Source organism: Oryctolagus cuniculus, chromosome 10 (assembly GCF_051225735.1).
Source record: "Oryctolagus cuniculus isolate XC-2025 breed Fujian yellow rabbit chromosome 10, ASM5122573v1, whole genome shotgun sequence".
NCBI lineage: Eukaryota > Metazoa > Chordata > Mammalia > Lagomorpha > Leporidae > Oryctolagus > Oryctolagus cuniculus.
Window position 1 is genome coordinate 124643283 of NC_142876.1, and position 26668 is coordinate 124669950.

General features: G+C 55.6%; 1 protein-coding gene across 35 annotated transcripts in view; it reads right to left on the reverse strand.

Annotated features, from left to right (window-relative positions):
• Window positions 1-26668, reverse strand: part of CNTN4 (contactin 4) — a 730703-nt gene that overhangs the window by 253132 nt on the left and 450903 nt on the right. For all 35 annotated transcript variants that reach the window (XM_089305698.1, XM_089305711.1, XM_051831894.3 and 32 more), the window contains one exon: window positions 3598-3724. In XM_089305698.1, coding sequence (XP_089161824.1) covers window positions 3598-3724 — 127 coding nt within the window. The remainder of the gene's footprint in view (window positions 1-3597; window positions 3725-26668) is intronic.

Sequence of the window (26668 nt, forward strand, 5' to 3'; positions counted from 1 at the left end):
CCCACTGCCACCAACTGCTGGCCGGACCGGGACGCAGGTGCTGCAATATGGCGCACTCCTCTGCTGCACCCCTATCCGGCGACCCCACGGTTTCCCCTAGAGTTTCTGATGTGTCTGTGTCCTCAACAGGGTTCAGAGCACACGGTCCCCTCGACAGGGTTCAGAACACATGGCCCCTGCACACGGCTCATGGCCCCCTTTTGGCTGTGGACACTTGGAAAACAGCAGATGCCAGAAGGCCGCTCTGACCATCCTTGTGGTCCCAAGCCTCTACCCCACAGGAAGGCTGCCTTCTACCAGCCACGGGCGGGCAGTGCACCAGAGCAGATTCTGCACGGGCCCTGCTGAAGCCGCTGCCCCCACAGCGCAGCGACACAGCCTCAGGAAACCGGGCACCTGCAAGCCCGGTCCTTGGCCTCTTCCTCACACAGCCCCCGGCCACACAGAACCTGGTGCACTCTCCTGTCGAGCTGTCCCCTGGCCACTTAACTCTCACGCCCTCTGAAACCCACAAACGTCACGCAACGGCTCCTTCTTTGCTTCTGAATTTCACAGATAAGCAACGCCGCCGCCCGCTTTCTGCCGAGACGTGCCTGTTTGCTGGAGACCAGGTCCTTGTGTCCCCTCTGCAGGGCTGAGTGAGGCCGAGCTCGCTCCATGTCTCTGTTGCGGGGGTCGCTTGCAGGGACACAGGGGGCGATGCGGGCCCGCAGGTGCACTGCGCGGTCCTGTGCCCCTCAGCTTTCCTGGGAGCACGGATGCTCCCATCCGCCTTTCCCGATCGCCTTCCCTCCAGTGGCCACCAAGCTCCTGTCCGCTCCCCGCTTCCAACATCGGGTCTGTTTCTGTCAGTCTGATGGTTGGAAAGAACATGGCACTTCAGTCCTAACATAGATTCCAGGTCACAGTGAGACTGTGTTCACTGCGCATTTGTTTTTCATTTTTTCCTAGAAGAACCTATTCCTGTATTTGCTAATGTTTCCATCATTGCTGGGCCATTGGTGTGCAGGAGTTTTCCAAATTTTCAAATGCTAATCCTTTACCAAGGAAAAGGGTCTTCTCCCCACGTGACCTTGAAATTCTGCTTATCTCAGGGCACTGCACTGAACGAAAGATCTCACTAGGAGGGCCGTTAGCTATCTTCTGACTTGCACTTTTTCTGTCTTATTTAAGAAATCTTTTCCTCCCTCAAGGTCAAGAATACACAATGCTATTTTCTTTTAGGAATGTGGGAAATGTTCTGTGTACTTGGGACTGATTTCTGTGTGTGGCACGAGGTAGGCCTGCAATTTAATTTAATTTTAATTTTTATTTATTTATTTTGAAGATTTTATTATTTATTTGAGAGGTAGAGTTACAAAGAGAGAGAGAGACAGACAGACAGACAGAGAGAAACGTCTTCCTTCCATTGGTTCACTCCCTAGATGGCCACAATGGCCAGAGCTGCGCCGATCTGAAGCCAGGAGCCAGGCGCTGCCTCCCAGTCTCCCATTTGGGTGCAGGGTCCAAGCACTTGGGCCATCCTCCACTGCCTTCCCAGACCGTGGCAGAGAGCTGGGTTGGAAGAGGAGCGGGAGGGACTAGAACCGGTGCCCATATGGGATGCTGGTGCTGCAGGCGGAGGATTAACCCGCTGTGCCGTGGCATTGGCCCCTGATTTAATCTTCTTTACCACATGGATAACTCATTGCCAAGAAACCTCTTACTAATTTAGGTCAGTTAGCGCCACGGCTGCTGGCTGCTTCTATCGCCGACTGCGTTTTTCAGGTGGAGGAGGTGATGTCCGCTTCCTGTCCTCACTATCTGTTCTCACGTCAGCTCTTCTCCCAGGGACTTTCTCAAAATTCGTGGAAAATACAACTGAGAGCTGAGTTCATTTCGGCACAAACACCGACACCATGCGGGTTCTTCCTCATCTGCGTCTTCCATGGGCTTCTGGAGGATGCATTTCTAAAACTTTTTGCATGCACCAACATAAACCAATCTTCCACTTCCATTTTCCAAAACCTTCTGAAGTTTTCCCACATCCGGGTCACCTTACTCCGGCTCAGGTGCATCGCACAGCATCTCCTCACGGGGCCTCCTGGAGTCCCCCTCTCTCTCCCTCTCTCCCCCCTCCCCCTCCCTTCCTCTCTCCCTCTCCCCCTCTCCCCCTCTCCCCCTCCCTCCATCTCTCCCTCCCTCCCTCCCTCTCTCTCCCCCTCCCTCCATCTCTCCCTCCCTCCCTCCCTCTCTCTCTCCCTCTCTCCCTCTTCTCTCTCTCTGCCTCTCCCCCTCCCTCTCCCCCTCCCCCCTCTCTCCCTTTCCCCCTCCCTCTCCCCTCCCTCTCTCCCTCTTCTCTCTCTCTGCCTCTCCCCCTCCCTCTCCCCTCCCCCCTCTCTCCCTTTCCCCCTCCCTCTCCCCTCCCTCTCCCCCTCCCTCCCTCTCTCTCCACCTCTCTCTCTCCCTCTCTCCCTTTTCTCTCTCCCTCTCCCCCTCCCTCTCTCTCTCCCTTTTCTCTCTCCCTCTCCCCCTCCTTCCCTCTCTCTCCCCCTCTCTCTCTCCCTCTCCCTTTTCTCTCTCTCCCTCTCCCCCTCCCTCTCTCCTCCCTCTCCCCTCCCTCTCCCCCTTCTTCTCTCTCCCCCCTCCCTCTCTCCCCCCTCCCTCTCTCTCCCTCTCTCCCCCTCTCTCTCCTTTTCTCTCTCTCTCTCTCTCTGCCTCTCTCTCTCTTGCTTCTCCTTGTCTCCTGCTGCTGCCTGGCTATGATTCTCCAGACCTGCGAGCAGTGACTGGTTCTCATCTGCTATTAAATTCCCCGGGGAGCTGGCGCTGTGGCACAGTGGGCTCAGCCTCTGCCTGTGGTGCCAGCATCCCATGTGGGCATCGGACTGAGTCCCGGCTGCTCCTCTCCTGATCCAGCTCCCTGCTGTGTCGCGGGAGGGCAGTGGAGGACGGCCCAAGTCCTTGGGCCCCTGCAACTGCATGGGAGACCGAGAAGAAGCACCTGGCTCCTGGCTTCAGATCGGCGCAGCGGCCATCTGGGGAGTAAACAATGGAAGGAAGACCTTCCTCTCTGTCTCTGCCTCTCTGTGTCTACAACTCTGCCTCTCAGGTAAATCAATACATCTTAAAAAAAAAAAATAAAAAAGAACACTCAGGCCCCGACAGCTCTTGGCGAAGCAAGCTCACTGCTTGCTCATGTGACGCAGGGCTTGGGCCCGGGTGTCTCCAGGCAGCTCGGAGTCCAGGCTCTGTCTTGTGACCCCTCCCGGCGAGGTTTCTCAGGGCAACCCTGCCTTCTGCCCGCAGCTGAGTCCCCTGGGTCCCATGTGCACCCACTTTTAGACTCTGAGTGTTTCTCAGTCCCGGCCAGTTTCCTCACACCTTTGAACAAGGTGGGTTTGTATGTTTCACTTGCAAACATCGTCCTGGGACTGTTAAGGTTTTCGGTGAGAGTCAATCGGATGTTCACTCCCCAGCACTGCCGGAAACACCAGGTGCGTTCTGGGTTTCCACAGACCCCGGGAGACCTCAGCTGGCCCTCTGAACACTCCCTGGGCGATGGGAGCGCTGAGGGGCGCCGCCTGCTGGGGGAGCACACACCGCCAGTCCACACACCTGATGAGAGGCTTGGGCGTCCCTTCAGCCTCACAGCTGAGCTTGACCTTCCTCTCCTCGGAGTCCAAAGGGAACATCACGTGACTGGGCTCCTGGACGAAAACTGGGCCGTGCAGCACGCGGTCGTCTGAAACAAGAAGAGAAGCGGCCACGATGAAGACGGCCCTCCACACGGGCACCCAGGAAGCAAAGGGAGACTCCACGCAGGACGGCGACGCGCGGCAGATCCGGTGGGGCTCTCCCCGAGGACCCATCTCCTGCGGGTTCCCCGGAAGAGAAGGGGCGGCGCCCGCCTCCCTGCTGCCTGGCAGCTCCGCCAAGCTGCCGTCCTGTCCTGGGGGCTGCACTGCCCACCCCACCCCGCCTTCGCTGCACTCCTGGGAGTGCCTCCCGCGTCCCTCGCCTGCTGTCTCACTGCACGAGGCTGCCTGATGTCGCAAGAGATGCCCTTGCTCTCGGGAGTGGACCTGGATAATCGGAATAAGCAGTGATGGCTCTCACACCCTGCCAGTGGAGAGCAGCTGCATGCGTGGTTCATGTAGACAGAGCCTATTAAAATGGCCACCATTCCCGACTCCTCAATTCTGTGCAAGTGATGGAGGGCCAGTTTCTCTGCTGGCCCAGCCGATGTGGTCCCAGCCCAGGTCCACCTTGCACAAATACCACACAACAGGGACCGTGCACAGTGCACACCACATGTGACCCAGCAGCCCTGGACTGGGCCAGTGAGCCGAGCCCGAGGTCCGTGTGCCCCGACGCTGTGGCAATGCCAAGGGGCAACACGTTTCTAAAGGTTTTCTCTTGGTCAACGTTTGTGTTGTCACAAAGGCCAAGGAATGCAGAAATCTGCAAGACACGGTGCAGGAGGCCCTGTGGACACAACGCCACGAGTGGCCACATAGTGCACAATGACCGTCGCCACGAGTGGCCACGCAGTGCGCACTGACCATCGCCACGAGTGGCCACATAGTGCACAATGACCATCGCCACGAGTGGCCATGCAGTGCACACTGACCATCGCCACGAGTGGCCACGCAGTGCACACTGACCAATGCCCCGAGTGGCCACGCAGTGCACACTGACCAATGCCCCGAGTGGCCACGCAGTGCACACTGACCAACGCCACGAGTGGCCACGCAGTGCACACTGACCATCGCCCCGAGTGGCCACGCAGTGCACACTGACCATCGCCACGAGTGGCCACGCAGTGCACACTGACCAGAGAGCAGCTTACTGCCAACAACGGTGAAGGGATCTCCACGTTCAAACATGCTAAAGCTCTTTCCTTCCCTTAAACACACCAATTCAAACTTTCATCTCTCCCACCTCATAAGCTTATCTTTCTCTACGGGTGCACGCATGGCTTCCCGTACCCTGCATTTGGGTTACACACTCTGAGAGCGCCTGCCTGCGTCGTCCCCATTTTTAGTCTCCTGTGGTACCAGTGCTGGCAAGGACGAGGAGACACTCGACGACGGGGATGAGCTGTACTGGAAAGCTGTTTTCTCGCTTTTCCATGCATTCAGTGAGCTCACTTGGGCACTGCCCAGTGAGCTCTGAGACGGCCGCACCAGGGCTCCGACAGCGTGAGGGGCAGCTTCGCCCTGCGGCTGAGATCCACTTCTCAGGTGTGATTACTCTCGAGGCTGTGAACCGCAACCCCTCTCCTGGAAAACCCCCGTAACCGGCCTCTTGTTGGCAGGAGATGAGTTGGGACTGAATCCACTCAGGTGAGTCAGGACTCAGGAAAACAGAGCTGGGTTGGTGTGGGGAGCTGGGTGAACCTGCCGAGGCCGTCGCTAACAAGACTCTTAACCCCAACTTTAAAACCAACAGGCAGCGACCCTTCACGCTGAGGATTCGGCTTCATTTCAGAACGGTGGGGCTGGAGGAGCCTGCGATGTTACACCTGTTCAAGGGGGAGGGGGCGGGGCTGCCAGGAACACCACACAGGTACGGCCGTACAGACTCGGCACAGAAAGACGTCTCGAGCCATTGCAGCACGCCTCCCATGCAAAATCCCTCTTCTGCAAGAGACTTTAGCCAAGAAAAGAGGACAGAACAGGAGCATGGAATAAACGTGAAAAAAATGCACGTTTAGAAATATTTGTTGTCTGAAGCCAGAGATTTCAAAACCCAGACATTTATATTTCGGATTTTCAACAATTACACACACACTTTCAAAACCCCCGCAGGGACCAGTCACGGGTTAGCTGGGTTCCACTGCGAGGCATTAGGTGAACTTTTGGCACTTCTGGTTGAATTCCACGTCACTCATCCAGATCACTAGCTCAGCGGCAAGCGTGGGAGATGTTCTCTGAGAGATAAATATTTCTATTGTCCCCAGCTCCCACATTCTCTGTGTGTATATATAATATCAATCATCTCAATTCATCGGTGCGCCCTGATTTGAATTTCATACAGAAATACACAGCCTATTACTGGTAATTCCAAATAAGAAGACGCACAATGCCGATTTCCCAGCATGCAGCTGGAGGGCTAAGGCTGAACATCTGTACTCTTTCCCAGCGCAGCCGTGCTCTATTTAAATAACAAAAAGGATATTTTTTCGGTGTGTTTTGTAACAAGACCTGATAATAATGATGATTTACATTCGCTATAAATAGCACACGCCCTCTGAAGTCCTGATTTTCCCTGGCTCAGCGCGCCCAGCGCCTGGAAGACACTGCCCGCGTACAGGAGCCCCCGCTCTTCACGCACGAGCGCCGGGCTTCAGGACGCCTCGCTATCCAGGTGCAGGACACAGCACAGTCACAGCCCCTCAGAGCTGGGTACCAGTACCGCAGAGACGGAAGCGTGGCTCTGCTTCCCCAGAGCACCGGTCCTGGGAGCTGCGTCCTCAGCACAGACGCCTGGGGCGACGCCAAGTTGGTCTGACTTCAGCCCAGAAGCCACAAGGTGACGTCCAAGGCCCCCGAACACAGAGGTGTGCATGTGCCCTCCCCACGCCTGGAAGGCAGAGCCCTCCCCCACAACAGGTTTCTCTGTGGCAAGGGATTTCCTTCTAAAGAGAAGTGTGGCGTTTGCACACACGCCGGAGGAGGACCAGGATTTCAGAGGGCGCTGTGTCCCCCAGGGAGGTTGCACACCCCGTGCGTGGCAGCCACAGCAGCCTACGGGATGGAGCTGCCTCAGGCTGGCCACACCCGAGCAGCCGAGGGGCTGGTGGCTGTCCCCGCCCAGCCTCCAGGTCATCCTTTCCAGGCCTAAGTCTGAGAACTTCTCGTTCACACACTTCCGTGCCTCAAGGTCACACTGCCTGCCACGCTGCTTCTCCTTCAGCCCGACCTCCTGTGTGGGGACAGTGTGAGCAGCACACCCCCGCGTGACCAACTCACTTCTTCTATTGGATCCATTTCCTAAAATCTTTTTTTTTTCAGTGTTTTGTCACTCAACCTCTTCTTCCTGCTCCTCCCAAAAGCCTTCCAGAAACAGCCCGGCGTTGGAGCTACTGGAAGATTTTCATTACTGAAACAGGCACAGAGTTTTGAGGTCGGAGAACATTATTTAATCTGAAGTGCATCTTCCCAGGTCACAGACTAAAAATATACTGTATCTGTAATGGAGCCAAAAATGGTTTTTTGCCTAAAAACAAGATGCTTGTCTAAGGCGAGCAGGAACAAGGCTGCTGCGTGGTCCTTGGGGTCACTTGTTCTGTGTGCAGTTGGGGGACATCGATGGCCTCTATTTTTTCCTCTGAGCTACTTTTGCACGTGCAAGCAATTCTAGAAATCACGGGGCCAAATCGGACAGCCGGCACCACCCCAGGACAAACATCTCATAGACGGCAATTGTCAGCACGAGAGACCACGGTTGAGCGCTGCCTACAGCGATCAGTTCTCAAGGCACAGTGCAGGATCCACCTGCCTTGGTTTCGCCACAGCCAAGGGGGCTTCATAGCAGCCAGATGCTTGGACCTCACCCACACCGACTGGATTTCCATTGTCCAGGATCAGGAAAAGGACTGGCCACCCAGCAAGCCATTTCTGTGCTTTGTAAAGTTCGAAAAATCATTGCCTTCAGCTGTGGACTGAGTACAACGTGCAGCCCTACAGCAGTAAGAGATTCCGGGAAAGAAAGAGCAGAAGTCAGGGCTTGGTTCCTGCGCTAGATCTCTCCGGGGCTGCTGCATGGCGGGAGGCCCCGGACTGCCCGAGCGGCTGTGCGGGTGGCACACTTCCCCGGCCTGAAATGTCCCCACCCACTAGGAACTCAGGGCACCCGCGCCCCTGGCAAGATGACGACGTCTCTGGAGACCCCAAGCTGGGATCTGCCGTGGCTGCGGTGAGCCCAGGTGTTGCACCGAGGGCCGCTGAGTCCCTCAGCCCTAATTCCAGGCAAGAAGTGCTGCAGGGACAGCAAGAGCCTCATCTGAGACCTATGAGTGGATCATTCTTCCCCAACATCAAACGTCTGATGGAGCACCTGGTACCGGCTGAATGCCTAGCAGGGACCTCAGTTTGGGAGTGAGCTGCAGGACTGGGGGCGGGGGAGGCACAGAGGCGTGCCCGTGAGTGGAATGCCAGCCAGGGAGGGCTGACGGGTGGTGGAAGCTGCAGGGTGGGCTGACCGTGCTGGAGGCCAGAGAGCTGGGCTGCCGTGTCTCTCACCCTGTGCCCTGCAGAGCCCTGAGAACAGAGCAAGCCGCCCCGTGTGTGAGACCAGGGGCAGGCGCTACCTACTCTCCTGCAGAGCAAAGCCTGGAGCGAGGACAGGGATGGTCCCAGCAGCCTGGCCGATGTCCTGCCTGTCTACTTCCTCTCTCCAGGCCATGGAGGGGAGGCCAGGCTGCAGGGCCATGGCTCACACTGCCACCACAGTGTCACACGCAGGGCACACACTGGGCCTGCAGTGTCCTGCGGGCTGGGAGCCTTCCGCCGCTCCTTGCTAATGACCACGGAGACTCATCCTGGCTAAAGAGCTGCACGGTGGGCAGCATCTTGGTGCACCCACGTTACTCACAAAATGCAAAGGCAGCAACCTAAGACCAGGCAGGAACAGACGAGGGGCACGGCGATTCTCTGAGCGTGAGAATTCCTTAACCCAACCCCGGACCCCAGCAAGGACCACGGAGCAGCCACGGTCACCTGCCACTACAAATGTGATTTAGTGCTGTTGTATTTATCAGAGCAACAGCCAGGGAGGCCAAAGGCCCCCCCAAGGGCCTCCGTGGAGAACCGGCCAGCGCACCACGCTTTCACCAAGTAAGGGGTCCATTTGGCTGCTCGGCTGAGCAGAGCCGGGGCAAGACAAGTGCTGGTGACGGGCAAGCCTGCTCTGGCACCACGCGATGACTCATCTCTCCCTGCTTCCACCTCCCCTCTCTAAAGCCCCTCAGGGGAGCAGCTGGACAGCAGGAGGCAGAGCAGCCCACCTGCCGTGGGCAGGCCTTTCAAAGGGGAACACAAAGACAGCTCTGCTCACACACTCCCTGTTCTCCCTCTGCTGCGCAACAATCCCTGATGGATGCTGTTACACTTGACACATCTCAGAAATGGGGCTGCAGGCCGGGGGGGGGGGGGTATGTGTGTGCTGGGGACGAGAGCGGCCTCTCCACAAGGGGGCATCCTGCTTGCACACGATGGCCCGACCACACGGATGCTGCATCCACACAGCCTTCTCCAACCCTAACGGCAAACCTTGACCCGTCCCAGGGACAGTGGATTAATTACTCTTTAAAGAGAAGCAATCAGGCGATTTTGAGGTTAAGCTCCAGGTAGACCGGAAAGATGCATTTTCCACACAAGCAAATACTTTGTAGCTTGTTTGCAGACAGAGCTGACCTGCGCTGAAACAGAGTATTTATAGTCTCAGAGTGAATGTTCATGGCTCTGGCCCCAGGACAGGATCTGTGTGTGCTCGTGGGGTGCTGACCCTGCCTCGGCTGCCGGTGTTATTCTAGAATGCTGGGCCTGCTTTATGGACTAGATCTGTCTTCTAAATCAGAGGAAAATTTGTAATTGTCAACACTCCTGACCCAGCTGCTTCTGCTAAGAGCTTCTGAGTCTAGGCTTTGATGCGATTTCCAATACTGGGTGAGAGGAGCTCAGCCATGAGCAAGGCAGCCAGGGCACGCCCTCAGGAGTCTATTCCGGGGCAGGACCAGCTGACAGCCATCGGGTAAGCAGAGCTTTGTCTTTGTGATTCAGGAATTCACTGTGGAGAGCAGTTCTGGGGTCACAGGAAAACGGGAGGGAGTGCCGGGAGGTCCCTCCCACCTCTTACCACTCACACAGTCCCATCGACCTTAACATCTTGCCCCAGAGACATCCACTGTTTGCAACTCATGAGCCGATGTTAACGCATCACAATCACCCAAGGCTGGAGCAGACGTGGGGCTGACTGTGCACTGCACACTGTTCGGCTGTAGCAAACACTTCGCAGCCTGCGTCCACCACCACGAGGGCACACAGTGAGCCCACTGCCTCAACACTTGGTGCTCCACTCAGGAGAACAACTCAGAGAGCAGAAATGCAAATATGTGTCGGGGTCTTACATTTTTACGGAAAATGTACGCTATGAAAAATGAGGCAGGGATTTCAAAAGCTTTTGCTCCAAAATTAACTTAAGTTTTTAATTCCTCTTTCCAAGAAAGTCTGGGTATACACCTGCCTAACGGGTTGGTTGCAGCTCAGGAAGTCTTAAGTGAGACGCCGCGTCCCTGCTGTCTAAAATGCTACAGTTGTGACGTCACCATGTGTGGACATCTGTGGCTTCTGTCTCAGGAGACCTTGTGTTTCTCCTTAAGCATTAAGCACTCACTGTTTCCCATGGTGACTGAAGTCTCCACTCTCTCAGCCCTAGTGGTCTTCGGCTGAAATTTTCTATAAAGGCCACAGACAGCAGGTAACTCAGGGCTGGCCACTGGGTTCCCCAGTGTGAGACCCCAGCCTGGCCTACAGGGCTCTTCCTGAAGCTCTGGTAGTCTAGGACTGCACAGGGGGAGGAAGCTCAGGCCCCTAAAAGGCCTGATCTGGACAGGCTAGGAACAAACTGAAGCCCAAACACAGAGAAGCAGCAGCAAAGCCCGGGGCGGGCTGAGCTTTGAGGATACCCTTTGAAATCAGGAGCAAGGCCAGTCCCAAGTTTTAACCCTAGGACTCCCACATACGAAAGCCAATGATTGCCTTTGCTTGCCAATGCTAGCTGACCAGCTGCCACCGTGGCACCTGTGACTGAAGTCACAAAGGGCACCCACCCATTTACTCCGAGTCCCTCTGTCACGTCACTGCTCTCCCTTTAGCTCTTCCTTGCAGGCCCTCTCTCTGCGACCCACTGACAACCAGGGCACTCCCTCCTCGACCCAGGCAGCACTCTGGCCAGCAGCTCTGAGCCTGCCCCAGTGACTGCAACCCTGCTGACTTTTCTGCTCACGTAGGACAAACCCCTTCGATGTGCATCTCCCATACCTTTCCCTGCCGCAGGATGCTATCTCCGCTCGGAAAAAATACACCTCGTTTTATGCTGCTCCATTCGGCAGGCTCCTGCTCCAAGCTGGAAGGCACACACTGCAGTGGTAGCATTGAAGGGCTCATTAACCCACACGAGTGGTGACGTTTCCCATGTGTATACCGTGTGTGCACACAGAACTCCTGGGAAGCCAGTTAGCGTGGAGGATGGAGAACTTCATCCCTTTCCCACTAAAATCCTGATGAGGCAAATCTGGCTGGGCTGAGCCGCGATCATGAACCAGCAGTTAAGGAGGCAACAGCAGGGTGCGTTCTGGGCTCAGGAGGCTGTGGGAGGCACCAGGCCGTGGACAGAACTGGCCACCGAGGAAAGACAGCACCAGTGTGGCTTTCCCATCAAACACTGGAACGTCTGAGGTCCTCAGTGGGCGCCGTGTCTCCCCACGACACACGCCCACAGCATGCTGATTTCTGTTCAACAGAAGGCACAAACAATTCCAAAGGGCCAGCTCTGGCTTCTGATGCCTTATTCATGGCGTGCTGAGTGGTTTTCTGCTTCGGTGTGGCTGGCACAAACACCTCCTACCCTGGCTCTCCCCAGGGCCATAACCATCCTCCGTCACCACAGCACAGTGTGGCCCAGGGACGAAGGGACTTCTCTCAGGCAGCACTCCCTGCTCTCCTGGGGTGAACACAGGTGTTAAGTTCTCAGCAACACCCTGGGCTCCCCACTCCCTTCCATACAGTCGGCCAGGGCAGGCTGCCTGGAGTGGCACTTACACGTTACGTGCTCTGTGGCTCCCCAAGTAATATTCATGAGCCTCTGCACCGGTCTGCTTGGCAGTGAAGCGCCCCACTTCTGGCTTTCCTCAACGTTCGACTTTTGAATTTGCACACAGTGAGTGCATCCGTGTCTATACCAGAGGGCACGCAAGGGGTGATCGGGGAGCTGTTCCAGCAGCATTCTGACAACATATTTCTAGCAGGAAGGAGCCACTGCCTTTGAATCCAATATGCGCCTCTTTCTGGGGTCTAGCTAATGATTTTGCACGTTGCTCCTTAGGCGACGGGGCTGTCACAGTGAAGCTGAGAAGCAGAGTCCTGTCATGAAGCTCACAGCCAGCACGGCACTCCAGGGTGCACCTCCCTGATGGGACACTGGCGTTTAATTTTTTGAAACGTTTGTACTTATTTTCATCTTATTTGAAAGAGAGAGAGACAGACACAGAGAGATCTTCCATCCACTGGTTCACTCCCCAAATGCACACAACAGACAGGGCAGGGCGAGACTGAAGCAAGCAGCCCAGAACTGAATCCAAGGCACTCACGTGGGCGGCTCGGACACAGGTACTGAACCATCACCTGTTGTGCACCCCAGCAGGAAGCTCGACTGGAAGCGGAGCTGGGAATCTAACCAGGCACGGCCATGGACGCAGGCGTCTTCACCACTGTGCCAAACAGCCACCTACATTGGCATTCTGACCGACTATGGGGAGGGACTGCCAAACCAGGCTTGCGATCTGTGCTGCTCACTGACTGAAGCCACACGTCCTGCATCAGAAGGGAGAGCCGGCTCACGGGAACTCCTGCTGCGGCAGACTGCGATGGCTGCCACCCACCGAGTGCAGCAGACAATGGTGATGTCACCCACCGAGTGCAGCAGAGACAATGGTGATGTCACCCACCGAGTGCGCGTAAGACCAGGCACTGCGTGAGGCAAAGGCACTCCCAGGGCCCCGTTTTGTGTCTCCACATTGCTTGATGATGGAGACAGATCTGTCTGCAGACACAGCACCCTCAGGAGGGCTGCAAAACAGGAACCTGAACTTGGTTTCTTCTCAAATTAGAGCCTGCTATGGTGTAACTGTGTCCCCCAGAAGTTCATGTGATGGAAACTTAACCCCCAAAGTCATCTCCTGATGGTACTGGGAGGTTGGATGTCGGGGGCGGCTGATTAGGATTAGGTGAAGCCTTGGGGTGGAGCCCCCAGGACTGGCTTTCCAGGACGAGGCATGCGCTGGCCAGAGGGCGGTGTACCCTGTCTCACCATGGGATGCCCTCTGCCACACTGTGACACAGCAGGAGGGCCCTCACCATCACCAGCGCCATGCTCATGCACTCCTCAACCGCGAGAACCAAGAACTAAGCAAACCCTAGTCTTCACAGATCACCCACCCGGTTCGTGGTACTCAGTTCTCAGAAGAAGCTCACAGCTTAGCGGTACTGTGGTGCCCAGAGACTCTGTGTGTTCTGCCACAGCGATGAACAAGCAAACAACAAAACAGAGTCTGATGTGCCGACTGCTGCCCCTGGAATTCATGTTGAAAACCAGTCCCAGTACAGGGGCACCAGGCGCCTGAGCTACAGACTGACATGGGTATCAGGTCCTCAGGGCTCCTCCCCAAGCTCTGGGGTCAAGGTGTCCATGCAGAAGTCTGCACACAGCCTCCGGCCTCCATTTCCCTCCCTCTACCACGTGACAGCAGCACGCTCTGCTCCAAGACGAAGACACAGGGTGCACCTTGCAAGGCGGGCCTGGGCCCTCACGGACACCAAACCTGCGAGTGTCCTGGATCTTAGATTTCCCAGCTGTCAGCACAGTGTGAAGTAATTTTCTGTTCTTTATAAGTTACCCAGTCTGCGTTTTTTGTTAAAGCAATACAGAGGCACCAAGAAGCCAAGTGCAAATGGTACCATCAAAAGTAGTGACTTCAGATTCTTATCCAATCCCGTTTTTGAAGAAAGGAAATAGGCTTCCAGATACTACATGGTACACCTGGGCCTACAGAGATGCTCAGGGGTGGGGCACGAGCTCTCGCCAGAACCCTGACTTTTGGATGACAAAGCAAAGGCTGTTCACAGCACCCTAAGTGCACCCGCCGCTCGCCGAGCAGTCCACTTAGTGGCAAGGGAAGGAAGCAGCTGTAAGAAGGGGACCACCTATTCTGCCCGGGTCAGAAGGGCTGCACGGCCATCACCCAGCACAGAGCAGATGCATAACGAGAACCATCAGGTTCCACCCCCGTCATAAAGCTCTCACACTTGAGCTGCCCTTTTCTGGAATTCCCAGCATGCTGATGGACAGAAGGGAGATGCTGGCCTAAAGCATCCTCTAGAGAAACTTTAGGACAAGGACCGGAGTTGCATTGGCCTCTAATTACTGGGCATTCCGCCTGCTCGCTGCCGTGCTGTCACAAGGTGACGTGCACACACACTGATCTGGGCAAGCACAGAGCAACAGTTCTCTCCTTGAAGGGATCGACGACATCGGAAATGCCTCTGGCTTGAATCCACACTGTCTTGGCTTTCTGAAGAGGGTAAAAGGCAGCCCCATGAACTTGTTGGGCCCTTGAGTCAGTCATCCACCTGCCCTTGCTTCTCATAGCTGATGCTCAAATCCTCTCCCACGGCCTCTGACCACGGCCACCCCGTCTTATAACAAACGCGTCCGTCTGCTCCAGCAACGCAACCACAAAGTGACAAGGATGGCAGCGAGGTCCTGTACTTGCCCAGCGGTGTGGGCTGTGCACCCACTAAGCACCAGACTACAGGAGCTGGCTTCAATACGTCCCTGGGGACTCACACCGTCTCTTAATTCCATTTGCCCACAAATATTTTGGAGCCCCCTCATATTACAGACATTCCACACAGAACCACCAGGCATTTCTGCGGCGTGGGGTCTCCCAGGTGGCCCTGTCCCCTGGCCATTCACGCCTGGACTCTGGCTTTTCAAGGCATCCTTTGAAATCTAGGTGAAGGGGACTCTGCCCCCACAGCTCTGCTGGTGTAGCACGTGTCACACTGGGGTGCACCAGAACCGCACCCTGAGGGGTGCAGAGAGCAGAGCTCTGAGCTGGCAGTCGGCAGCCAGCGCTGAATCGCAGCAGCTGCCTGTAGCTCCATGTTGACATGGCTTTGTCCCCAAGGCCTGGCAATACAGGTCTATGTCGGGACGAACAGCCCCAGTGGTCTTTATGAGGAAACGCGTTTGGGAAAGATTATTAATCAGCGCTGTGTTCGAGGAACTGATAAGGAAATCAGTGAGGCTTGATCACCCAACAGAAGCCAGGATCCATCGTCCCAAGCAGTAGAACGGCGCCAACAGCATCTCAGAGACCTTCGGGCTTTTGGTACAAACTTTCCACCCTGAGTCATTTCTCTCCTCTCCCATTTCACTGCACGTGCTCGGGAGAAGCCAAGACTCACCTTCCACTCCTGCCTTAGAAACCTCCCCCGCCAAACACCCAGTCTCAGCGCTCGCACGCGCGGCCTCCCAAGGAACACTGGGACGAGAGCGCCAGCCACGCAGGTCTCTGCTGCTCTGTCACCAGGTCGGCCTTCCCTCCACTCCAAGAACACGTCCCTCGCTCCGGGGAGACAACGTCAGGGTGGCTGACCACCCCCATTTCTGCCAACGTCCTATTCCCAACCACTTGGGGGATCTCCAGGAAGATGGGGACCCCGACAGCTCTCCCCTCACGTTCCTTCATGGGAAAGCAGCTTCCTCCGGCACACTCCTCAAACTCTCCAGCCTCTCACACTGCCCTGTCCCCAGGCCACTTCCACACTCGCAGGTGGCTGTTACACTTAGCACAACACACACTTGCTGGCATTGAATTCTGTTCAGATTGTACTACAATACCCTAAAACACGTACCTGTTAAACAAGACACTTGTGGCCCCTATTCCAGTGCCCATATGGGACGCCGGCACTGCAGGCAGCGGCTTTACCCACTACGCCACAGCGCCGGGTCCTCAAGTACTCTTGGTAGCAGACCTCACTGGACCATCTTTGAAAGAAATGGTGGAGGTTTATGCCACTAGACAAGTCAATTTTTGCTTTTTCCGTAAAAATGCACGTTTTGTTCTGTATTAAAAATGGAGCCTTCCCCTTCTTCCTGGACACCAGCCTCTGTGTGCAGTGACTACTCTTCACGCATCCACACAGCAGGGTCGTCTGAACACCTACGCCATTTCACGCGCACAGACACGGCCCTCCCTCCACGGGCATGCGCTCAGGGGAAGCTGATGGCAGTGATGGGATGTCACGTGGGCAGGCCCAGGGCATCACTGCGTCCAGTAATTCTTTTTTATTTTATTTTATTTTTTTTTGGACAGGCAGAGTTAGACAGTGAGAGAGAGAGAGAGAAAGGTCTTCCTTCCATTGGTTCACCCCACAAATGGCCGCTACGGCTGGCGCCCTGCACTGATCCACAGCCAGGAGCCAGGTGCTTCTCCTGGTCTCCCATGGGGTGCAGGGCCCAAGCACTTGGGCCATCCTCCACTGCCCTCGCGGGCCACAGCAGAGAGCTGGACTGGAAGAGGAGCAACCGGGACAGAATCTGGCGCCCCGACTAGGACTAGAACCCAGGGTGCCGGCACCGCAGGCGGAGGATTAGCCTAGTGAGCTGCGGCACCGGCCATGTGTCCTATCATTCTTGTTCAAAGAGATACCATGTGCATACATAGGGGTGAGGCAGGCACATGGGCACAAAATTCACATCCAATCCCCGGGGCTTCCAAGACCCCCTGAAGACAATCCAAATCCCTGACCCCATCTGGGCCTATCATTCTGCATGCATACGAAGGTATTTCAAAAAATTGTTGAAAATTAACATTGAGGGCTGGTGCCATGGCTCACTTGGTTAATCCTCCGCCACTGGCGCCGCATCCCATATGGGCGCCAGGTTCTAGTCCCGGTTGCTCCTCTTCCAGTCCAGCTCTCTGCTGTGGCCCGGGGAGTGCAGTGGAGCATGGCCCAAGTGTCTGGGTCCCTGCACCCACATGGGAGACCAGGAGGGAGCACCTGGCTCCTGACTCCTGGCTTCGGATCGGCTCAGTGCGCCGGCTGTAGCTGCCATTTGGGGGGTGAACCAATGGAAGGAAGACCTTTCTCTCTGTCTCTCTGTCTGTAACTCTACCTGTCAAATAAAAAAATTAACATTGAAAGATTTTTATCTTGGCACAAAAAATTTTGAAATCCATGCATCTAAGGTTCTTTCTAAAAGCTCATGGAAAATTAGTATTATTCAAAACCAAGCACAATTACAAGCTATCTTTGCACCAAAATAAAAATTTATCTTTTAATTTTATCTCCCAGTTTTTGGAGTTCCTTTTCTCTACATGCATGCCCCAAAGAACCGAAAACCCTTACACAGCAGTCCACGGCGGGGTCATTACTAACAGCCGGAAACAAGCGTCCTGGGGCTGGCGGGGGTGCCCAGGCAGGCGAACCATACCTGGGGGATTTTCTCCCTGCGGCGTGGACCTGTGACAGCACGGGGAGCCCTGTGCCCAGTGAGAGGAGCACAGGCTGTGAGATTCTATTACAGGAACTGTCCCAAACAGGCAGGTGCAGAGACAGCGGGCAGGTGCAGAGACAGCGGGCAGGTGCACACTGCCAGCGTCGAGGGGAGGGAGGGTGTGACCACACAGGGGCTCCACGCGGGCTAACAGGATCATGCTGGAACTGCACGGTGTTGCTAACTGTACATCACAAGTAGACACACACCCGCTGTGCTGCACACTTGAAGACGACCGAAGTGGTCAAATTTATCTCAGTGCAAAAACAAAGACTAAGACATTTTACACGAACAGATACTTTTGTTCAAAAAGTGTACAGAGGCAGTGCTCGGCCTGGCAGTTAAGAAGTTAGCGTGGTCACACCTGCACTGCGTGCCTGGCGCGCACCCCAGCTCCGGCTCACCACTGATGAAGGCTCTGCGAGGCAGCCGTGATGACTCAAGCTGATCGGGCCCCTGCCACCCACAGGGACCTGAGTCAGGGCTCCAGGGTTCACCCCTCCACCCCTAGCTGCTGAGAGTGGCTGAGGAAACAGATGATGGGAGTCTATCTTCCCTCTCTCGTTCTCCCTCCTCTCTCCCTTCTCTCTTTCTCCCTCTCCCTCTCCCTCTCTTTCTCCCTTCTCTCTCTCTTTCTCCCTCCTCTCTCTCTCTCCTCTCTTTCTCCCTCCTCTCTTTCTCCCTCCTCTCTCTCTCTCCCTCCTCTCTCTCTCCTCTCTTTCTCCCTCCTCTCTTTCTCCCTCCTCTCTTTTTCCCTCCTCTCTCTCTCCCTCCTCTCTCTCTCCACCCTCTCTCTCCCTCCTCTCTCCCTCTCTCTCTCTTTCTCCATCCTCTCTCTCTCTCTCTCCCCCTCCCTCCTCTCTCTTCCTCTCTCTCTCTTTCTCCCTCCTCTCTCTCTCCCCCCTCTTTCTTTCTCCCTCCTCTCTCTCTCTTTCCCTCCCTCTCAAATAGGTAATCAAAATTTTTTAATAGTAATAAAAAATCCCTGCAAGTGTGCATTTGTGTCCTGAGTTGAACTGGTGCACTAAACCAGCAACTGCTGTGAACCTGTGCCCTCCGTCCCCAAGCTTGGGTGTTGAAGCGGCAGCTCCCGTGTGCCTGCAAGGCGAGGTCCCAGGGAGCAGCCCTGATCTGTCTCAACGATGAGTGACCTCAGAAGGGGGTCCCAGAGAGCTGCCCTCCCTGCCCCGGAGGCTCTGTCTGCCTGCAGGTTGGCAGGAGAGAACTCAGCACACCCAGGCACACGGCGCCCTCCACCCCGGCCTTCCAGCTCCGAACCGCGAGAATCCAGGCCTCTGGTTTGAGCCACCCGCTGTGCAGCACTTCAGGACAGCAGCTCCCTCGCCTTCACGCAAAGCATCTCACAGGATCCTTCAACAACACTGTGAGATAAATCCCACTGATATCCCTCTGGCAAAGGCTTAAGGCAATTAATTTGCTCCAGTAACAGAACGAGAAACCCATGCTCTCCATCCTGATCTTTGCAATCTCATTAATATTAACTATGATTAATATTTAAAGATTTCCAAATTATAAGGACACATTACACAAAATGGTTGCCGTTTGTTGCTATTTCCTTCCCACACGCGTCCACCCACCTCTGCCTGTGTCCTGTCCCGTGCCACTGCCCCCGACCGCTGCCGTCAGCAGGTCCTCAGAGCAGCTGCCTCCTGCTCAGTACTTGTCCCCGCTGGAAGGCACGCCACGGCCACAGGGATACGCGAGCTCCGTCAGACGCACAGGAAACGTCCAGCCTGGAGACACGGCACAGGCAGGGAGCTGCCACACGCTGCTGAAGTCTATCGGACTCACAATCATGAACGTGCATGACACTCTGAGATGCTGAACACACGTGGCAGTCTCAGATCCTGAACACGTGTGGCAGTCTGAGATCCTGAACACGCGTGGCAGTCTGAGATCCTGAACACGCGTGGCAGTCTGAGATCCTGAACACGCGTGGCAGTCTGAGATCCTGAACACGCGTGGCAGTCTCAGATCCTGAACACGCGTGGCAGTCTGAGATCCTGAACACGCGTGGCAGTCTCAGATCCTGAACACACGTGGCACTCTGAGATCCTGAACACGCGTGGCAGTCTGAGATCCTGAACACACGTGGTAGTCTCAGATCCTAAACACGTGTGGCAGTCTCAGATCCTGAACACACGTGGCACTCTGAGATCCTGAACACGCGTGGCAGTCTGAGATCCTGAACACGCGTGGCAGTCTGAGATCCTGAACACGCGTGGCAGTCTGAGATCCTGAACACACGTGGCAGTCTCAGATCCTGAACACGCGTGGCAGTCTCAGATCCTGAACACACGTGGCACTCTGAGATCCTGAACACACGTGGTAGTCTCAGATCCTGAACACGTGTGGCACTCTGAGATCCTGAACACACGTGGCAGTCTGAGATCCTGAACACACGTGGCAGTCTCAGATCCTGAACACGTGTGGCAGTCTGAGATCCTGAACACGCGTGGCAGTCTGAGATCCTGAACACGCGTGGCAGTCTGAGATCCTGAACACACGTGGCAGTCTGAGATCCTGAACACGCGTGGCACTCTGAGATCCTGAACACGCGTGGCAGTCTCAGATCCTGAACACACGTGGCACTCTGAGATCCTGAACACGCGTGGCAGTCTGAGATCCTGAACACACGTGGCAGTCTCAGATCCTGAACACGTGTGGCAGTCTCAGATCCTGAACACACGTGGCAGTCTGAGATCCTGAACACGCGTGGCAGTCTGAGATCCTGAACACACGTGGCAGTCTCAGATCCTGAACACGCGTGGCAGTCTCAGACAGATGGTGACAGTGCACCCCCAGGCCAGTTGCCCTGTGATTAATAACTTACTGAGAAGACATACAACGTTGTGGGCACTGAAATGGAGGCCACCCAGAACCAGTTTTCTAAAAAGGATCCAGAAACAGAAGATGAGAATGACACGGAATCGCATGGGATCACTCGCACGCGTGTCAGCAGCTAGGAAGACCTTCTGTTCCGTGTACCGCTTCAGCTCTCCATCTCTGTTGTCTGGGAAGAGTAAACGTCAAACAATCTGTCCCATGAATGCACCTGAATTAAGAGGAGAACTAGGGACACAGGACTGGGATTGCAGCACTGAGTTCCAGAGACAACTCATCGTATTCACAGACACATTAATAACAGAAGCGCAGAGAATACGCCGATCTACACACAACAGAAAAGGGGAAACGGAAGTACAGAGCAAACGGCAGAAGGACACACCGGGAAATACGCAAGCCCGAAGCAGACGGCCCGGGGCCCCGCCCACCCGCGCAGTCGGACTCTTAATGAGTCAACAACCCTGTAAAACAGGAAGCCAACGCAGAGTTCCAAGACCTGAGGACCACGCACAGCGACAAGAGAAGACGAACAGACGCCGGCAGCCGCCATGGACACTGGACACACCTGCAACTGTACAGGAGAACGGACGCTAACAGCACAGTAGACGAGAACACGTCCTTACGAGACGAGATGGACACGACGGGAATGAACTGAGACCCGAAGACGACGCAGCACACAGTGAACGGCACCCCAGCAGCCTCAGAGAACCACTGAAGCAAACCGTGCAGGTCAAGAGAAAACAGCCAGAAATAAAAGAAACAAATATCATGTTGAAACGGCACTGTGAGTGTCAGCGCTGAGCGGGACAGCGTCAGGAACACGGCGCCACAGCCTGCTGTCGTCCAGGACTACACAGCAATGCTAAGCAATGGTCAGAAATCATTTATAAAACAAGGCAAGAGACCTATCTCGGACATCTTTTTTTTTTTTTTTTTTTTTTTTTTTTTTTGACAGGCAGAGTGGACAGTGAGAGAGAGAGAGAGACAGAGAGAGAAAGGTCTTCCTTTGCCGCTGGTTCACCCTCCAATGGCCGCTGCAGCTGGTGCACCGCGCTGATCCGATGGCAGGAGCCAGGTGCCTCCTCCTGGTCTCCCATGGGGTGCAGGGCCCAAGCACTTGGGCCATCCTCCACTGCACTCCCGGGCCACAGCAGAGAGCTGGCCTGGAAGAGGGGTAACCGGGACAGAATCCGGCGCCCCGAGCGGGACTAGAACCCTGTGTGCCAGCGCCGCAGGCGGAGGATTAGCCTAGTGAGCCGCGGCGCCGGCTATGTCGGACATCTTTAAAACAACCTTTAATGCTAGACACTGCAGACGCTCAGAAGCACTTCGGAGGGCAAATCTGTGAGTACTGAACTCTATACCCAACCGAGCCACCACCCGAATTACAAGGCCACACACGGACGTCTGCCCTCTGCCTGATGTAGGGGTCCAGGGTTGCACATTCTGCTCAGAGAGAGTAGGGGACAGTGGACTCCTGTCACCAAACAACAGGAAACACAGCACACGTCTAGAGGGGAGTTCTGAGTGTGAACACTGACTGCAGGCCGGCACTAAAACAACTCGGTGTTCATTACAGACCCCAGCAGGAGAACGTCGCACGGCTGGCGAGGAAAATTTCACGACTCGCAAAACTTCAGGGAGAGGAAACGCAGAGCAGGAAGCAGAGGACACGCACGCATGTTCTCATCTGTTACGTCCAAATGCTCATCACAGCTAAGGAGTGAGCAGGCAGAGGCACAGAGCAGAGCGCACAGAGTCCTGTAACTCGCTGAAGGGGTGGAGGGAGGCGTCGGGAGGAGAACGATAATTCCACGGCTGCGCACATCAGAAGCTCAGAAAAATCACGCCGAGACGCTGCCGTGAGCTTCTTTACATACGCTCATGTAAAGGTTACAAGTGACCACAGTAACCACATATAACCAGGAACTTCACAAACAAAAAATACAGTAAAAACAAAACAAAAACCCTGATAGACATTGAAAACAAAGAGCAGCCAAAAAATTAAAATGAGAAGGGCAGCGTATTTCCAGACCAACGACGAAAACACACACCGGACTTCTCGGGTGCAGCAAAAGCAACGCTCCTGGAAACATCTCTGCCTTTTACATTAACGGGATAAACAGATTAACCCCTAAATCAGGAGCAAAGGGAAGGAGCAACCAGAACAACGGTAAGGTTTAAAGATAAAGACGACAGGAGGAGTGGAAAACAGAATAGTGGTTCAGTAAATGCAATTTTAGAAAGATATAGAAGAGAGAAACGGCTGGACGACGTCATATTCACAACTCCCAAACACACACAGAAAGAAAGCAGCCACAGACACAAAGTGTGTTTTCAACGAAGAGATCAGTAGGAAGGCATCAGCATCCAACACCGACCCTAGAGGAAACAGTCTAGTGAGGTCCCTTAGCAGAGCGGAGGGAGCCGTGCGGGATGTGCACCCCAGGGCTCCTGGACCAAAGCTGGGACACTCACAGGAGCCAGCGCCACCCAGCGGTGCTCAGACAGGACAGTGGCAGCCCCTGACCACTGAACCCCAGGACCTCGCGCACCACACCCACGGACAGCCCCCACTCCTTCTCCTCAGACCAGTGGCCGTTCTGACTATCTGCTGAATCCCAGTAAAATGAATTTGCAGAAGAGCAAACTGTGTAGTGGAGTTTCTTTAATTTCAGGTTCAGAGTAGTTTAACAATAAATTGAAGAAGTCTATTCCCAGGATGAAGGCAGATTTGATTGGCTATCTTCCTTTGCGATTGTTTGGAACTATTAAATTTTACCCACGAAACACACAAAGTATGTGACCAATCCAGACTACAAAGCAGACTAGCGCTAACTACTGGGAACAGACAGAGGTGAACAATGAGCACCTTAGGGCAGGAGGAAGCAAAGCAGAGTCTCTCCAAGCCACATGGCGGCGTGAAACCTGATGCCTGGGGAGGCCCTAGAAAGGGGCTGCATTTGAATCTTTGTTTTTCGTTTCAATTTATTTATTTTATTTGAAAGAGAGAGAGAGAGAGAGAGACGGGGTGGGGGGGGGAGGCAGATCTTTTATCCACTGGTTCACTCCCCAGATGGCTGTAATGGCCAGAGTTGGAAGCCAGGAGCTTCTTCCAGGTCTCCCACATGGGTGCAGGGGCCCAAGGACTCGGGTCATCTTCTACTGCTTTCCCAGGCACCTAAGCAGGGAGCTGGATGGGAAGTGGAGCAGTAGGGACTCGAGCCAGCGCCCACATGGGATGCTGGTGCTGCAGATGGCAGCCTCACCCCCTGCGCCACACGCCGGCCCCTGACTTTGATTCCTACAGTGACCACTGTTTTTACTGAGGTCACAGCTGTGTAACTAAGAGCCCTCCCTCCGCCGTACGAGACCTCATAATTGTTTTGTTTACGCTGTCTCGTGCAGCACTCACGTCATTTCATCGACCACTCGAAACCCGGACAGGTCACAACTGCTCCCAATGCAGCAGTTTTCTTCCCAACGAAACACTGATCACTGCTGAAGAGCGGCCTCCTCAGAGGTAGGCTCCCAACGCTGTCCTCCAGGGAGGGCCCTGCGGTCCCACAAGCAGGAAGCTGCCTCTGCGCCCAGAGGTGGCAGGGATGAGGGCAGCAGGAAAGTCTGAGTGAGGACGGAGGTGGAGGCTGGGGTCCGGCCCCTCCGCCAAGGGACTGCACGGCCATCTTCTCCCACAGCCTCGATGGGAGCCCACAGGGGGAATTCTCCAGAAAGCCTATCGCTGGCTTAATTCCCACAGGATCCCGGTGCTGACGACGGACATTCCCAACTGTGACTTTCAGAAGCGACCCCAGGCTCCGCCCCCCACCCCATCCTGTGATTCTGCCCAGGGAGGGTCTCATGGGTCTGCCACAGTGACCCCGAGAGCCTGGGTTGAGAGGTCAGCACGCAGGCTGCCTCCCGCCCGGCCAGGACCCGCCCCTCACCACACACGGGGTGACCAGGGGGCTCACAGTCAACTCTGCCTCTTCCTTGGGAAAAACACCAGCCGTGGAAGCTGTGCTAAGAGGTATTTGTGGACTCGGGGTCTCCGTGCACCAGAGTCTGCTGCCTCTCAATATTCCAGCTCTTCAACTTAATAAACCTACTCTGCAGGCCACGGCTTCCCCCAGTGTTATGATTGTTTCTGGGCTCCTATGCCAGTCAGCACCCCCCCGGTGCAGGGATCCCAGTCCAGGGCACTCTCCCTGCTGCCCCTGGCTCTCCCTGCTGCCCCTGGCTCTCCCTGGCTGCCCCTGGTTCTCTCTGGCTGTCCCTCATTCTCTCTGGCTCTCCCTGTCTCTCTCTGGCTGTTCCTGGCTCTCCCTGCTGTCCCTGGCTCTCCCTGGTTGTCTCTGGCTGTCCCTGGTTCTCTCTGGCTGTCTCTGGCTGTCCCTGGCTATCCCTGGCTGCCCCTGGTTCTCTCTGGCTGTCCCTCATTCTCTCTGGCTCTCCCTGTCTCTCTCTGGCTGTTCCTGGCTCTCCCTGCTGTCCCTGGCTCTCCCTGGTTGTCTCTGGCTGTCCCTGGTTCTCTCTGGCTGTCTCTGGCTGTCCCTGGCTATCCCTGGCTCTCTCTGGCTGCCCCTGGTTCTCTCTGGCTCTCTCTGTCTGTCCCTGGTACTCCCTGCTGCCCCTGGTTCTCTCTGGCTGTCTCTGGCTGTCCCTGGTACTCCCTGCTGTCCCTGGTTCTCTCTGGCTGTCTCTGGCTGCCCCTGGCTCTCCCAGGCTGCCCCTGGTTCTCTCTGGCTGCCCCTGGTTCTCCCTGCTGCCCCTGGTTCTCTCTGGCTGTCCCTGGCTCTCTCTGGCTGCCCCTGGTTCTCTCTGGCTATCTCTGGCTGTCCCTGGCTGCCCCTGGCTCTCCCTGGCTGCCCCTGGCTCTGGTCTGGCTACAGTCTCACCGGGTGTTGTTTCTTGTGGACAGCTTTTCTCTGGGGTGAGCATTTTTGAGTTGGCTTTGTCCATGGGTGACGGGTCCCCCGGCTTTGTCTCCTGCACAGATGCTGGGTACGTGGCTGCCTCTTCTTCCACACTCAGGCTCTTTGTTGGCAGACAGGAGTTTCCCTGGCAACCCCTGGGGGAACGAAGGCCCCAGCCCCTGCACACCCCCTCTTGCCCTCTGTCATGCACCGTCTTACCTCCTGGGGCCCCAGGACTTCTGTCTGTGGAGAAGTGGGAAGAGCAGGGTTCTGGAACCACGTGTCTGGGTCTGTACCCCAGTTTTCTAGCTCTAGCTGTGAGACGCTGGAATAAGGGCTTAATCTCACCTTGTTTACAGAACTGGACTAACGCACACAACATCATCAGGGCACTGCAATTTGTGGAAACATGGAACTGACTGAAGTTTATCTAGATGGAAGAAAAAACCTTGAAATCCAAGTCATGGCTACATGTCCTTTTAAGTGAAACTGATACACCAACGTAACGAGTGAGAGGAAAGCAAATTTTCACACACACTTAATTCCACATCCTTAACAGCTACTGCTGGTATACTTCCTCCCAGCTGTTTGCAATTCGACTACACTAACAGTTACGGCAACTGTATGCAGACATACTTACACACGGCTTTATAGCAAGCGTTCACGCCCAGGGGAAGCACACTCTGTCTCTGCAGAGCGTCTCTAGGCCCCACGGATGGCCGCCCCACCCAGTGAATGCCCTGGGAAGAGTCATCCACCAGCATCAGCCAGAGCAGACGGGCCGTGCAGCCCTCTAAGGAACTACGCCAGAACAACTTTTCACAATCCGCAGTGTAATAAACAAGTGAAGACAGTGGCTCAGCGTCCACAGGTGGGAAACTCCTGCACCAAACACAGGAGGAGCTGCTGAGCCGTGCGGGGACTGCTGGCACAGCCACAGCACCGTGTGCGGGTCACACACCTCCATTGACTTAACTTGCAGGTGCCCCTTGTGGACTCTGCCCGTGGTCGCCTGGACAGGGCCTCCCCCAGCCCCGCGCGTGCACCATCAAGTGGCCAGATTAGCACAGTGACCCACCACCCTCGGTGGTCTCCGGACCCTTATCACAGGAGCTGGAAGTCATGTCCTCTCCACGGCTCTCTAATATGTTTGTGATTCTGGTTCCATCCCGACAAGTGCCCGGCACAGGGAGAGGGGCCCTGCCTGCAGGTGCACCTGCTGGGTAGTCCTTGTGGTGCAGCTGGGGGCTGTGGAAGCCCCTCCTCTCCTCCGGGCCAGGCCTCCACTTCGGCCGCTCCCTTGCTCTCCTGCCTGCGGCCTGGGCTCGGCTTTACTGTCCCCTGTGGCCTACGACTCCCTGTGGCCTACGACATTGGAAATTGGGTCTGTAGCAGGATGAGGAGAAGCCTGGTGGGAGCGGATTGCATCCAGGGGGAAGCTGCCCTTGGAGGGGACTACAGCAGTTCCGGGGGACCTTGGGCTCTGCTGTCCTGAGGGAGCCTTCTTCATTATGTCACCGGCCCCCTCCCCGCCCGCCAGTCTCTAAGGCAGGGGTGAG